Here is a 14,031-nt window from a genome sequence, read left to right as displayed (position 1 = left end):
TGTGTTTATCCTGAATGTGTGTCTGGGAGTAAACTGGCCAGAGAGGTATATAATCAGAACGTTAAAATATTTGGAATTGTTGTCCTTTAGTTTGCCAACTTCCCAGCACCGCTAGGGACTCTGAATGTTTGACACAGATGTAAAATAGCTGTAGAAACAATTCAATTACCCTTACGCTTTCAGGGATGATAGCTTTTCTGAGGTCTTAAAATAATGTGGTAAGAAGATAATAGATCCTTTTGCAAATTTATTTTTTTGCAGCTTTCACTTTTTGTGATTTACATAGCTGACCAGAATTCTGTGATAAAACTTTCATTTGTTCAACAAATACTTACTGAACACCTACTATGTGCCAGGTATTATGCTAGTGTTTGAGAATGAAATGGTGAGAAAATTGGATGTGAGATTAACCAAATACTCATAAAAATGTAAGTAGGGATTTCCTCTCTCCAGCATCATTTTATGGCAAGTACCACTCTGGACAATTTGGTGTCAAACTTGAATTCCCTACTCATGATTTTGTAATACACTTGACTTATCTTTATAATTCTATTTAAATGACAGAGATAACAGATTTGAGCAGAAATCAGCTGAAATAGGAGGAGATCACCCAGGCCAAGCTAAGACTTTGAGGAATGTTTTTTTTTTTTTGAGACGGAGCCTCGCTCTGTCTCCCAGGCTGGAGTGCAATGACGCGATCTCCGCTCACTGCAACCTCCGCCTCCCAGGTTCAAGCGATTCTCCTGCCTTTCCTCCTGAGTAGCTGGGAATACAGACGCGCACCACCACACACAGCTAATTTTTGCATTTTTAGTAGAGATGGGGTTTCACCATGTTGGCCAGGCTGGTCTCAAACTCCTGACCTCATGATCCACCCGCCTTGGCCTCCCAAAGTGCTGGGATTACAGGCATGAGCCACCATGCCCGGCCTTGAGGAATGTATTATAGATACTGGACTTGCCTAGGCAGATGACTGAAGACTATAATGCCCTTGTCCATATCACAGTGTAGCAATGATGTTTTTTTACCTAGGCTAGGCACCATGCATGTAAAATGCATCTCTGAATAGGCATCTTTCATTCTTCTACCTATGAATTACCTTGTACTCTTTACTGAGCAGCAGCCTGCCATACTGCTTATGTGGTGGTTGGACTCATGCAAAGAAAAGAAGTATGAATTTATATAATCCATTAATGACAGGTCATGGCAGAAGCTAAAAATATAAATTTCTAACGTCTACAGTATTTTTGAACCCACTTTTCAAAATCAGTTACTGGTCTTTTTTTAAAGCCCAGGAATTAATTCTATTCCAGGCTTGTTTCCTATGCTTATGCATACTTAAGTCAGGTTTGGAGTTCCTAGATACCATTAGTATATCAATTAGGATACTTACAGTTGTGAGTGAAATTCAACTCACACTGGCGATAATGAAAGAAGTTCATCGCCTTACTAAATAGAAAGTCCAGGGCTAAAGTGAACATCTGGGTTGGTGAATTCAAAGGCTCAACATTATCATCAAGATCTTGGTCTCTTTCCATCTGCCATCCATAGTATCAGCTTTCTCTTAGGCTGTTTGTTCCCTAAGTTTCTTCCCCTCCTAGGATGACTATCAGCAGCAGTTGGGGTTGTGTACTTTCTATCCAGCCAGGCCAGGAGGCTCTACTTTCCATGAAACAAAAGTCCCTGTGGACCGCCCTGAAAGCAATCACTGTTGCCAGGGAAATGCCATGTGCTGATTGCTCTGGGCTAAACCCAGATAAGAAGTGAGAGATGGACTTAGGGAGTAGTTGTAGGAAAAGAGCACCTCCTGTAGGACAAAACCCCTTACACTTCTATCACCATGTCTGGTCAGCTCTACCAGCTACTTTTCCCTACCGCTACTTACAACACTAGTTCAGCTGCCATCATCTCTCACCTGCACTTTAGCCATAACCTTCTATCTTGTTTCCTTGCCCCCATTCTTGACCTTTGACACTCCATGCTCTTCACAGCAGCAAGAATAATCTTTTGACAATGTAAGTTGGATGTGGCTTCATTCCTCCAAGTGGCTTCATCTTGCAATTAAAAGCCTAGTCTCCTTCCCTGACCCATAAGACCCCGCATGATCTGACCCCTGCTTGCCTTATCTGTCCATCCTCATTGCATACCCTCAAACCCCTTATACCTTACATTCCTCCATCCACACAGTCCTTTCAATGTCTTGAACACACCTAGCTCATTCCTACCTCAGGGATTTCACATATGCTATTTTCTCTGCCTCCTACATTCCCCAGGATAGTCTCAGCTTGAATGTAGCTGCATCAGAAAGTCGTTTTCTATCCCATCTAAAGGAGCCCTAGATCCTCAGGTACTCTCTGGTCCATAACCTATTACCCTAATTAATTTTCTTTATAGCACTTGTACTTATCTGGAAATGTGTTCATTTTCTAATGTGTATATTGTCTCACTCTAAGCGCTGGGGATATAGTGGCTACAAGGAACTTTTCTCTCTAATCACAGGAAACACCAGAGCCAAAAGCTATTAGAAGTCATCCAACTATTTCTCTGCCTGAAGTACCGAGGACTGGACTAGAGAACAGAAGTGACTTGCCTGAGGATTTAAAAGCCCAGCTCCCTACTCCCAGCTCAGGGAAGGATGGGAAAAGGCTAAAAGCATGGACTTAAGTCAAGGAGACCCAGTTTCAGCTCTGGCAGTGCTGCTTACAAGTTGTGTGACCTTAGCTTTCTACTCAGTCCTATTTTTTCAGGTTTTGCCTCTGCAAAAGGGATGATGATGATGCTGCTGCTTAAGACTCATGAGGTTGTTGTGAGGATTGAATGAGATAATGCATGTAAAGCAGCCAGTACAGGGACTGGCATGGTGCTGACATTTATTGAGTGCTTAGCAAGGGCACTGGGGGATGGAGACCAACCATAGGTGGGTCTTTTTTTTTTTTTTTTTTGAGACGGAGTCTTGCTCTGTCACCCAGGCTGGAGTGCAGTAGCCGGATCTCAGCTCACTGCAAGCTCCGCCTCCCGGGTTTACGCCATTCTCCTGCCTCAGCCTCCCGAGTAGCTGGGACTACAGGCGCCCGCCACCTCGCCTGGCTATTTTTTTTTTGTATTTTTTAGTAGAGACGGGGTTTCACCGTGTTAGCCGGGATCGTCTCTCGATCTCCTGACCTCGTGATCCGCCCGTCTCGGCCTCCCAAAGTGCTGGGATTACAGGCTTGAGCCACCGCGCCCGGCCCATAGGTGGGTCTTAAGGAGCTGCCCTGCCCACTGCCAACTTGCCAATCTGCTCTGTTCCTAGGATAAGCAAGCTGAGCTGTTTCTCAATTCCAAACCCCTAATTAAAGAGAGATGACATCCATGACTGATCATATAAACATTGCAGATTCCAAGTTCCCCTCTCCTGCTGCCCCCAACCCCCCTCTCCACCTCTCCCCAAAAGCTATCTAAATAAGAACAGATTTTACCACCCACTTTGTGGGCAGACTCAGCTGAGGCTGGAACTAGCTATTTATCCTTCGGCTGCTGCGGGAATTCAACACATACAAATAAAGCTCCTTTTCCAGCCAAGTGTGTATTTTTCCATCAGCATGTGGCCCCCCTGCTCAGGTTGTCTTGTTTAGGTTGAGGCAGCCCAAGGGAGGGAAGGACAAGGAAGGGGTGTGGGGCTATGATTTCAGAACCTGCTCCCCAGAATGGCTGGCTGCAAGACATCTTACAGTCCTGAACCACACTGGGCTGCCAGTGAAGCCCGGGAGAGGTTGGGGTGATGGACACAGACATGCTATACTCAGAAACAACACATTCCACTTTCTCCTTGCTTCTTGGCAAGTCGCCCCTGCCTCCTGCCATGGTCCCCAGAGTGTGTCCATCCCTCTGTCCATCTCTTAGTTTATATCAGGGATGACAGTTTATCCAGAATGTCGCGCTCATTCCATCCACCCTCCCACCCCAGTACAGGGTTTTTCCCCTTCATGTGCTTGTTTTCCTTGCTTACCTTTTCCCCTGATCCCGCATCCCAGTAGAATGTGTCCCCTTCCTTCCACTGTCTTCCTCCTTTAACCAGGACCCTGAAACTCTGTGCTTCAAAAAAAGGGTGTGCTCTGACAGTTCCCTCAAACCTTCCATCAGAGGCAACTTTTCTAGGGGGTGAGTTCTTAGTCTCTACGTTGTCTCTAGGCCTGGCAGTTATTGCCATGCACTAAGCTAAACCCTTCGCATGAAAATTTTTTTTTCTTTTTTGAGACGGAGTCTTGCTCTGTCACCCAAGCTGGAGTGCAGTGGTGTGATCTCGGCTCACTGCAACCTCTGCCTCCCAGGTTCAAGTGATTCTCCCATCTCAGCCTCCTGAGTAGCCGGGATTACAGGTGCATGTCACCATGCCCGGCTAATTTTTGTATTTTTAGTAGAGATGGGGTTTCACTATGTTGGCCAGGCTGGTCTCGAATTCCTGACCTCAGATGATCCACTCGCCTTGGTCTCCCAAAAGTGTTGGGATTACAGATGTGAGCCACTACGCCTGGCCTCATGAAGAATCTTTTTAAATTTTTTCAATAACCTTCAGAGTTTAGATACTATGATTATCCCCATTCTACTGAAGATGAAACAGATTCAGAGAAGTTAAGGAAAACCTAAGGACAACTGGCTGTTAATGGTAAGTCTAGGATTCCAATCCGGGCCTGTATGACTCCAGAATCATATTTGTCAGCTGCATGGATTCTAAATTTTTTTTTTTTTTTTTTTGAGATGGAGTTTCACTCTCATCACCCAGACTAGAGTGCGTGGGTGAGATCTTGGCTCACTGCAACCTCCGCCTCCCGGGTTCAAGCGATTCTCCTGCCTCAGCCTCCTGAGTAGCTGGGATTACAGGCACCTGCCACCACGTCCAGCTAATTTTTGTATTTTTAGTAGAGATGGGGTTTTACCATGTTGGCCAGGCTGGTCTTGAACTCCTGAACTCAGGTGATCCACCCACCTTGGCCTCCCAAAGTACTGGTGTTACAGGTGTGAGCCACCACACCTGGCCCTATTCTAATAATTTTACGTCTGCCTCCACAGAGTAGCTGTGGGATAATGGGCAAGTTTCTCCCCTTCCATTTCCTCCTCTATAAAATGCAGGCGTGGCTTGAATGCTCTCTGAGATTTCTCCCAAAGCTCACATTTGACAGTTCTGCAATTCTGAAACTTCCTGTGTAATCCAGGGGCTCAGGGCAGAGCCTTTGGATCTCTGGTTTAGTGATGAAATAAAGTAGGTTGGTCTATTGCCTTCTCATCTTCCCTTTTTATTATCTTTACTTCAGCATTCTCTTGCTGTAGGTTCCCTGCTAGGGATTTTCCACCCAGGCCCACAGTCTCTACCTGTTAACTCATCCTGACAGTACTTCTGTCTTATCACATACTTTTGCTCATTGAAATTCCTATTCAGGCCATGCATGGTGGCTGTTGTCTGTAATCCCAGGACTCCGGGAGGCTGAAGCAGAAAGATTGCTTGCATTCAGGAGTTTGAGAGCAGCCTGGGTAACATCGTGAGACCCCATCACTACTAAAAATTTAAAAATTAGCTGGGTTTGGTGGTGTATGCCTGTAGTCCCAGCTACTCAAGAGGCTGAGGTGGAAGGATTGCTTGAGCCCAGGAGGTCAAGGCTACAGGGAGCCATGATTATGCCACTGCACTCCATCCTGGGTGACAAAGTGAGACCTTGTCTTACATTTAAAAAAAAAAAATTTCAATAACTGCCCTCTTCCACACTAATAGTTGAAAAGAGGTCAATGGGTTTACTCCTGGGCTGCAGGTAGAGAGCAATGCAGAGGGAGAAGCCTATCTGGCTTCTTTTCCATGAGGGTGACAGAAATCTAACAATCTCACTTGAGCAAACAAAAGGTATTGGTTTACAACCTGAGAAGTCCAAATGTGCTTTCAGGCATGGCTAGGTACAGATGCTCAAATAATGCCATCAGGATTCATTTCACTCCAAGTGGCAAGAGAGACACCAGCAGCTTTCTTCCTATCAGTCCAGCAACTCCAGTGAAAGAGTACTTCTTTCTTATCAGCTCCAGCAAAGTTCCTAAGTTGGGTCTCATTAGAAGGATTTGAGATGCAAGCCCATCCTTGGACCAACCACTGTGACCAGGGATTAGAGTAAGCTGATAGGGTCTGGGTTATATTCCCACCTCTGGAACCTGGTCTGGAGTCAACCCCACCTGAAAGGTAGGCACTAGAGAGCAGTGGAGGTAGTTGCCTGAAGGAAGGTCAAATTGATGTTACCAGAAGAAAGGAAGTGGTCATTTCCTTTCTTATAAAGGAACAGATGCCGTGGGCAAAGGGCTATGGGCTATTCCTAACCTGAAGGAATAAGTAAGTATGATGGTGGAATTTCAACCTCTGTGGTAGCCAGGGAAGAAGCTGTTATAAAGTAGAGGGTCCGGGAACTTGGTAGCCTTCAAATCTCACCATACAAATATCTGCCCATTCTGCGTTATTTACATCTCCTGGCCAGATGGCCCCTTTAGGTTGGAAAACAGAATCTTAATGGATGTACTTGGATATATTAATTTCTTTTCTTTCTTTCTTTTTTTGTTTGTTTGTTTTTGAGACAGGGTCTGGCTCTTGCCCAGGCTGGAGTGCAGTGGCATGATCTCAGCTTACTGCAACCTCCCAGGCCTCCCACTTCAGCCTCCTCAGTAGCTGAGACTAAAGATGCACGCCACCATGCCCAGCTAATTTTTTTTTTTTTTTTTTTTTAGAAATGGAGTTTCACCATGTTGCCCAGGCTGGTCTTGAACTCCCAACCTCAAGCAATCTGCCCACCTTGTCCTTCCAAAGTGCTGGGATTACAGGCGTGAGCCACCATGCCCAGTCTATTGATTTCTTAATACTTTTTTCAAAAGAAATTAATTGAGCACTTTTTTTGTGTGTTAGACCTCATGAAAAGGATTGAGGTTACAACAGTGAATGACACCAGCATGATCTCTGCTTTCATGGAACTTTCCTACTGTGCCTACTGTCCATTCAGAGAAAAGTAGTCCTACCCACAGCCCTTGACAAGGGAAGCCCTGAGCAGTTATATTTTGTCCAATATGACCCCACACAAACATACCCATTCACACACTACAGTTTAGTGAACCAGGACAGGTTCCTGGCCTAAGAGTAATCAACCCACCTGTTGGCCATTAACCTATAATTTGGCCTATTGTAGAAAAGGAAGTTTGGTTAGTTTGGTTCTCTCTCAATCTTTCAGGATACTACCGTTGGAAATTTAAAAAGGAAAACAACAAAGAAATTAGCCCAGTAACTGAAAGCTGAAAGGATGCATCCAGAGACCTTGAGGAAGGACAGGGTTCATAGTGAGGTAAACATAAGCAGAAGTTACCCATAAACACAGGCTGTGAGTCAAAGGAAACAATTCATTTCTGCAATAAATAATCACACCTTTTCTTTACCCCATTGCTGGGCCAAAAGAATTATTCTGCCTCCCTTATTGCTTCACATATATCCTCTGAAAAATTATTCTTTTGACCCAGCAATTCCACTTCTGGGAATTTATCTTACAGATATACTTACTTACACAGGTGCTAAATGGCATTCATGTAAGGTTACTTGTTGCAATATTGTTTATAAGAGCAAAAGAGTAAGCAACCCAAATGTCCATCAGAAGGGGAATAAGATGAAATCATGATACATCTACATAATGGGCTATAACCTGCTTCAAAAACATTAGAATGCTTTCTTTACTGATGTAGAAATGTCTTTGAGCTATATTACAGGTTAAAAAAGCAGAAGCAGAACCTTGGTGTGCTACTTTGGGAAAAGGAAAAATAATCATATATATGCATCTTGCTAATATATATATTTTCAAAACTCTGGAAGGATATATAAGAAACTAATAACAGTGGTAACCAATGAGGGCTTGGGAAGTGAGCCAAAAGGGACGGAAATGAGAGGAAAACTGTTAAGAATTTGTTATTTGAACCATGTGAATGTATTACTTATTCAAAAATTAAACTTATGAAAAGCTTTTTAAACAAAAGGGGTGGGTGGAAGCAGCTGATCGTGGTTGAGAAGCAGATAGATATAAAAACAGGCCTCCAGAGAGCAGCTGAACCGGCTAATTTTGGGCAACACAGAGAATAATCACAGACTAAATCCAGAATGACCTTTAGTTTCAGGTACCACAAGGCCCAGTCTTACTGCTCTTTCTGGCCTTGGATTTATTTGCTGAGATTCTGCCTCGCTTATTGCTTCATATGGATCCTCTCAAGAAACACGTACTTACTTAACCCCTGAGTTTCTGTCTCTTAATCCAGTCTAAGAAGAACAGCTGAAAAAATGGTCTTCCCTGTAGTTGAGCCAGGAAGATAGAGGGTTTGAAATATTCTGTTTTCAAGAGTGGAGGGCAGGTATTCATGAAGGCACCAGTTTTCCACTCAGAAGGGAGTCAGGCACTAGATCAGTACAGCCCTAATACCATTCTGGGGCTAGCACCTTGCCCCATGATTGCAAGTTTTGTTGAACTCCATCTTCCCTCCCCTGAGAAGGGGACACCTGGTTGTCTTGGGGGCATCACCCCACTCTGAAGCAAGGCTGGGCCAGGGGTAAAGATTCCCAAGGCAGAGAGTGCTTGAGAGAGTGCACTCAAGGAGAGGAAAGCAAGCTGATTATTTGGGGTTCACATTATCAGGAAACCCCAGCATTAGGGTTGGGTCTGAGAAGGTGTTCAGGGTCTGAATAATGAAGGCCCAACCTGCTCACTGCTTTCTTTAGATTATTCTATGTCTAATTCAGTGGCAAGCACACAAAGGGCACTTTGATATAAGTGAGTGGAATGGATTCTGATGCCTCCAAACTTCAACCCTGAGCCTCGTTGGCTGTGCCCTAGGTGCCCCAGAACTCAGAAGACAGGTTAAGGAAGAGCATTGCCACTGATCACTCCTCTCTCAAATACCTCCGGCCACTTCCATGGCTCCACCAGAGGCAGCAGAAAGGAGTTGAGGGACACACATCATTCTTCACTTGCGCTTTATTATACAGAAGAATCCAAATATTTACATCTTGACAATCCTTATACTTCAAGCAACTGGAGAGGGCATGGAACTGAAACCCAGAAGTGATGTGGAGGTGGTGGGTGGGAGAACTTGCTAAAGCAGAGCAGAGGTAGTTAGATGGTGCCAGACAGGATCAAGGATTCTAGCTACTGTAGCTCTGATGTTGGTTTATGAAATAAGAAGAAATAAAAAAATTTAAAAATTAAAAATGAGTAAAAATGTTTTAAAAAGGTAAAAAAAAAAAAATTGAAGAAAAAATAGAAGAACAAACAAAAAAGCGTTCTAGCAACTTCCCATCATCGTCACTCAGGCCTATTTATTGTCAGCTCTTCCTTTTTCCTTTCCCCTACTCTTTAGACCTTTTAGTCTTCCCAGAAAGGGAAACTAGAAAGATATTGGAGGCTAGAGGAGGAGAGAGGAAAGCAAGGAGAAGGCCAAGCTAGGGGCTGTGTTCATCCATAATCTTCAAATGTCAGCTCTGCATTTTTTGGATTTTACAAATTGGTATGTTCAAAGGTGCTTATAAAAACCATTTCTGCCATAAGAGGTTCTCTTCCACAAGTCAGTCTGAGATGTGATTGTGGTTGGCACCAGTTGCCAATGCACAGCACACAGAGCACAGGGCAACACACACCCAGTCAGCAGTCCTCAGTGTTGCCACCACTACAGCCCTCTTGGACAGATAATTCCCCATGGATACCATTTTGGAAGATTTTGTCAACCCAACAAAATGCATTTAGATGCACTGAATAATTTGTTTTTTGATTTTGTGATCAAAGACATACATAATCTTCATGATCTTCTGTGGATCATAATGAAGATAACCAAAGGAATAACATACTGACTTGCTAGAAATTCAGTCAAAATCAAAAAACAAAGAAACTGTACTACTCAGCTTTATTTTGGGTAAGTGTACATTGACCAGACTTTCCGAATAATGAAAATAGTTCATGGCAAACACCTCCGCTCCCTTCCTCCACACCTCTCCTCTAATGAGAAGGCTCAGCAGATGCTCCTCTGGCCAGCAGATGTCTGGAGCTTTAGAAGCGGATGACAAGGTGACAGTGGTGCTACCCTTGAGCTTGCAGCCAGAAATCACTGGTCCCCTTTTCATAGAAGAGGCCACCTGTAGGGAGCAGTTCCTGTGACTCCTAAACCTCTAACACATGGCTACTGTGCTCCACCTCAACACAGACTCCCTAACTCCAAGGGGAACAATGATCACATGGCGGGGGCAAGAAGTGAGAAGGGATCTGGGGTGACTTTTTACAAGTCAAGGCTCCCAAAAACCGTACGAGTTTTGTCATCCCTGAGGCAAAGAACTCTTTTCCCTGATAAGAGTCACCAATTCTCAGTACTCAAAGTAGAGCAAACTCCTTCCTTTAAGGGCTCTTGATCAGCCCTAGGGAAATTGGGAGAGCAGGGTTCTCAAACAAACAACGGATAAACCTGCCATCATTAGCGAGTACCTACACTGAGGCTGGCCTCATGGTAGGACCCCAAGGTTCTTCTGGGATTACAAGGTCAGCACATTCTGCTTCAGAGCCTATAAGAGACCAGGCAACTAGTCAGATAAGATTTAGAAAGGTATCAAGTTTCATCCATGGAGCTACCCTACCTACCTCAGCCTAGGCAGCCTTTTTGCCCTGTGTCAGAATTTCCACTAGGCATTGGGGACAGCAGGGAGATAGCAGAGAAGCTAAGCTGCAGAAACTTGAACTACAAAATTAGAAGAAGGGCTTTCTTCAGGTTTGTTGTTTTAATAGTGGAGCCCCTGGGGATAGGGCCCGGCTGAGGACCATGCCAGAATTCAGGAAGAAGATTGTTTTCCATCTGGTCTCAGAATTCTAGACTCCTGTCCTCTAGATGTGACTGCTCTTGGGGTACCCTAGAGCAAGTCTTGCCCTTTGCTGAGTCTTGGATTCTCTTTTTATGTCTCCAAGAATTACCTTTAATGTCTGGAAGGATGCCCCAGTCCTTACCACCTCACTCTCAGATCGAATGTGTGTGTGTCTGGGGCTGGATGAGGGGGGCATTCTGGAAATGCTCAGAGACACTTGGTAGACCATAGGTAGAAAGGTCATGAGGGGAGAGGCAGAAAGGTCAGTGGCCTATCTGAGGCACCCAGGGTCCCAGATAACTACAATTTCCTAAAACTCAATACCTACATTTCAAATCTCTCCTGTTTTCTGGCTAAGGCCTCCTTGTCCCAAAGAATAGGCAGGACCTCGCTTGTGGTAGGAGGTAGCAGGGGGCATCTGATGGAGAAGCATAAGAAGGCAACTAAGAGCCAGAAGGAACCTAGACAGCCCTGCCAGGATCCAGGAACCCTACTATCCCTCTTGCAGCAGACAAACTTGCATTGGTGCTTGGGCTTGCTGGGGTTGATGGCAGGGTGGTGAGAGAATACACAGGGATCCCTTTCTCCCTGCCCCAACTCAGGGGTCTGAGTCTGGAACCACAATGGCAGGCTTCTCCTCATCCTTCCCAGCACAGGATAAGAGAGGTGGGAGGTAAAGTGTTGAGACTCTCTACTGGTGGATGGAATCATCAGTTACCTCTGGCAGTGCATTCTAGGATCAGGGCTTTCAGGAAGTGGTGGCATTTTGTGATGTCACTGGGTAGCACTAGGTGGTACAGAGATGAGCTCCCTGGGAGAGAACAGTGCTAAGTTCTGTCATATTAATAGATATTCCAGGAACACCAAACAAGCAGACAAAAACCTGTTACCAAATAATTCAGGGAACTGGGTTAAACAAAGTTCAATAGATTTTACTACTGTAGGACTTCTCTCTTTATTACACTAACATGCACTGTGAATCTCTAAGAAAAAGACATCATGTGGAATCTCTTCCAAAGCTTATTTTAATAGGAAGTCTTTATGCATGGCATATGTCAAGATTAATGGTATGCAGAACACATTTTGTATCCTATCCATGAGTCACATGGGAAATCACCTTCCAGACCTTTCTCTGTGAGGTCTCCCTGTCCACTGTGCCCTGATCAACCCTTCACCCCTTCACTGTCTTTACTTCCCTCATTTCCCTTAAGCAGACAGATGTCCAGGTCTCTGGTCCACAGCTTCAGACATGACAAGGAAGAGGCTCAGCATGAAGGTGAAACTGAGGAAGGCCAAGGGAAAGCCAGGCCAAGAGGCACTCGTTGGTGATAGTCACGGGAGAGAGGTGATCAGTGGAGCGAGGGACTGGGCTGAGTTTTGGTTGTATTTATTTTAGAAGCAGCCATCATTCACCGAGGGGGAGAGAGGAAAGGAAGAGAGGGGAAGAGAAGAATGGGGAGGGATATTTACACGTGTGAAGCAAAGGCCAAGCCAGAGGGCCGAAAGCTGCCACCCCCTGATGAGCCTCCACCTGCTGGCATAGCTCCCTCTGCCCTCAGCAGCAGTTCTCCATCCAAGGAGGGTTGGGGGTTCCCAAAGTGATTCCCCTCTGGCTCTACACAATGGCTTCCCTCCAGCCTGGGAGCCCCCGGCTGCTGACAGATGAGGGTCACTGAGGGGAAGCCATACGTCTCCAGCCCAGGGGGCCGCCCAGCTTCAGAAGCTTCCAGAATGAGATCCACATCAGACAAGGCCACCAGGGCCTGGGTAGAATCGCAGGAGCTCTTCTCCAGCTCCCCGGCCGCAGCATAGGCTAGGGGCCCTGAGGCGCCTGCGCGGGGCCGAAGCCGCCGAAGGTCATCCCGGAAGTGGGGGTTGAAGAGCAGGTAGAGCAGTGGGTTGAGGCAGGCAGGCAGCGGCAGCACCACCAGCAGGACAGACTTGACGGCCTCGGGCGTGACAGGCAAGAGGCCCAGCATGGAGGCGAAGCTGAGGAAGGCCACGGGACAGTAGAGGAGCCCGTCTGCGAAGATGAGCCAGGCCACGTGCCTCACCATGGCGCAGTCCCACACGGCCTCAAAGTCGCCCCGCGGCAGGTCACAGTAGAGTTTGATGTAGGCACCGGCCACGACCAGGAAACAGAAAGAGTTCATCATCACCAGGGCCACTGCGAAGCCCAGGGCTGCTGGCTGGCCCTCAGGCGGCGCGTAGGGCAGGCAGAGTGGGGAGGCCCCGTATTCTCCCACTGAGGCCAGGGGCAGCGCGGCCGCCAGCCCTGCCAGTGCCAGGCAGCCCAGGACCCCAGCTCGAACGCTGCCCAGGGAGGGAGACTTCCCATAGGCCCGGACGCAAGAGACAGAGACGCTGCACTGCACTGCGGCCAGAGTGAGCAGCAGCACCGACGCCTCCGACCCAAGTACTGCCAGGAAGCCAGTGGCCCTGCAGCCCAGCCCCATCTCCCAGCGGGCTCCGTACTCGGAGAACTGGCCAAAGGTCAGGGCATCGACTGAGGCTAGAAGGCCACAGGAAATGCCAGTCAAGGTGTTGGCGCCTGCAATCGCACCTACCACAAACTTGACCGGGGGTAGGGGGACAGGGCCGCCAGCGAACACGGTCAGCAGCACCAGTCCATTGCAGAGCACAGAGAGCAACACGATGGCCCACACGGCCAGGCGGATGCCCCAGCTTTCAAAGAGGTGCTCACAGGGCTTGAAGGGGCCTGTAGGAGAGAAGATGAGACATTAACCCTGGGCCAGAGGATGTTGAGACCAGGTCTTGAGGACCAAAGTCAGCCTCTGTACTCAGAGAATTTCCAGTCAAAAGGGGATGAACATGGCCCCTGCCCTCGGAAAACTCCCAGTCTAAGGGAGGCTGACCCAGTTTCTGGCCCCGGAGAACTCCCAGTTGGGGGGTCTCTCACCTTAGAGAACCCCCAGCTGGGCTTGTGGGGAGGAGCAGTGGGACATACACGACTCTTCTTCCAAAGAGCTGCAAGTGGGGTGAACCCTAACCCTCCTCTCAGTACACCAGAACGTAGAGCGCATATAGGCCGGGCACAGTGGCTCACAACTGTAATCCCCGCACTTCTGGAGGCCGAGGCGGATGGATCGTCTGAGGTCAGGGGTTTAAGATCAGCCTGGCCAAAAAGCAAAACTCCT

At 46.8% G+C, this 14,031-nt stretch overlaps 1 protein-coding gene across 5 annotated transcripts in view; it reads right to left on the bottom strand.

The window, feature by feature from the left end:
• Nucleotides 1–11,786: 11,786 nt before the first annotated feature.
• LGR6 (leucine rich repeat containing G protein-coupled receptor 6) overlaps nucleotides 11,787–14,031 on the bottom strand; it is a 123,604-nt gene continuing 121,359 nt past the window's right edge. For all 5 annotated transcript variants that reach the window (XM_005540429.5, XM_045395003.3, XM_065539610.2 and 2 more), the window contains one exon: nucleotides 11,787–13,592. In XM_005540429.5, coding sequence (XP_005540486.3) covers nucleotides 12,340–13,592 — 1,253 coding nt within the window. In that variant the 3' untranslated portion in view covers nucleotides 11,787–12,339. The remainder of the gene's footprint in view (nucleotides 13,593–14,031) is intronic.

The sequence above is a fragment of the Macaca fascicularis genome, chromosome 1, assembly GCF_037993035.2.
Source record: "Macaca fascicularis isolate 582-1 chromosome 1, T2T-MFA8v1.1".
Taxonomy (NCBI): Eukaryota; Metazoa; Chordata; class Mammalia; order Primates; family Cercopithecidae; genus Macaca; species Macaca fascicularis.
The sequence above is the reverse complement of the archived record's forward strand: the minus strand, read 5'-3'. Positions and strand labels throughout refer to the sequence as shown.